Below are 935 nucleotides of genomic sequence, written 5' to 3' on the forward strand. Positions count from 1 at the left end.
TGAAGGATCGCTTTCTTGAGCATTTGGACAGTGCAGATGGTCGTCTTGCTTGGATACTGAGTAGGATGTCCAGAAGAGGATTTGTTTGGACGTGAAGTGCCAGGTCCCATAGGTAAGGAAGATGTGGGTGGGACAGGTGGTGCTGAAAACTCAAGTGATGGGAAAAGAATAGAAGGAGCAGCGGTAGAGGAGGTTGAATTTGAGGGTACAGCATCAGTGGTGGTGACAGCAGGGGTGAAGCTGCATTCAGGCTTCTCTTCTGAAATTATATTAAGATTACTTATGAAAAAATAGCATGAGCTTACATATAATAACTTGGTTTCAAAAGCATTTGGATTATAACCTATTAAGGAATATTGATTGACATAGAATACTTTTTCAATCATTATCACACAATACCTTTGCATTACATGGTAAGTACTATAAAGTAAATTACCAAGTTTCATTACAATACCTGTAGTAGCAAAAGGGCTATGATCATCTTTTTCGGTATTGGGCATCGTTACAGAAACAAATGGGATATCGTTCATTGATAATTCCTGCCCCATGATCTCCTTCGCTGCCATCATCGCCTCTGTAAATTTTGGAGGGTCTGGTGGCGGACCTAATCCATTGGCAAGAACTCTGCGGCGGTACTTAGACTGCTCCTCCTTCACACTGGAAGCAAAGAATATATCAGTACATTTATATTTGAGGTTAGGATATTAATCACTGAGTTTTTTTAAAAGTAATCAATCAATTTCTTTGGGCAGATATGAAATAATGATGTTTTGCTAATTTTTTGCTTGGATCTAAAAGTGCTCTGTAATTAAGCCACTCATGCCAGGTGTGACACCGGTGTGACACCTGGAAAATGGCTCATTGCCGGGTGTCTCATGTGTGACGCTGTCCTTCCTGCCCGTCTGCTGGGTGTCTCACCTGTGAGACATAATGGA

The 935-nt window shown here is 41.2% G+C and overlaps 2 protein-coding genes across 3 annotated transcripts in view; one reads left to right on the forward strand and one right to left on the reverse strand.

Annotated features, from left to right (window-relative positions):
* Positions 1-44: 44 nt before the first annotated feature.
* Positions 45-935, forward strand: part of LOC119590589 (piggyBac transposable element-derived protein 4-like) — a gene marked incomplete in the record, with an annotated part of 3,277 nt that continues 2,386 nt past the window's right edge. For both annotated transcript variants that reach the window (XM_037939265.1, XM_037939264.1), the window contains 1 exon segment: positions 45-112.
* The window catches only part of LOC119590588, a gene marked incomplete at both ends in the record, with an annotated part of 17,691 nt that continues 16,807 nt past the window's right edge, over positions 52-935 (reverse strand). Inside the window, 2 exon segments of the mRNA XM_037939263.1 lie at positions 52-259; positions 455-657. Of these exon segments, the coding sequence (XP_037795191.1) occupies positions 52-259; positions 455-657 (411 nt within the window).

This window comes from Penaeus monodon, chromosome 27, assembly GCF_015228065.2.
Source record: "Penaeus monodon isolate SGIC_2016 chromosome 27, NSTDA_Pmon_1, whole genome shotgun sequence".
Taxonomy (NCBI): Eukaryota; Metazoa; Arthropoda; class Malacostraca; order Decapoda; family Penaeidae; genus Penaeus; species Penaeus monodon.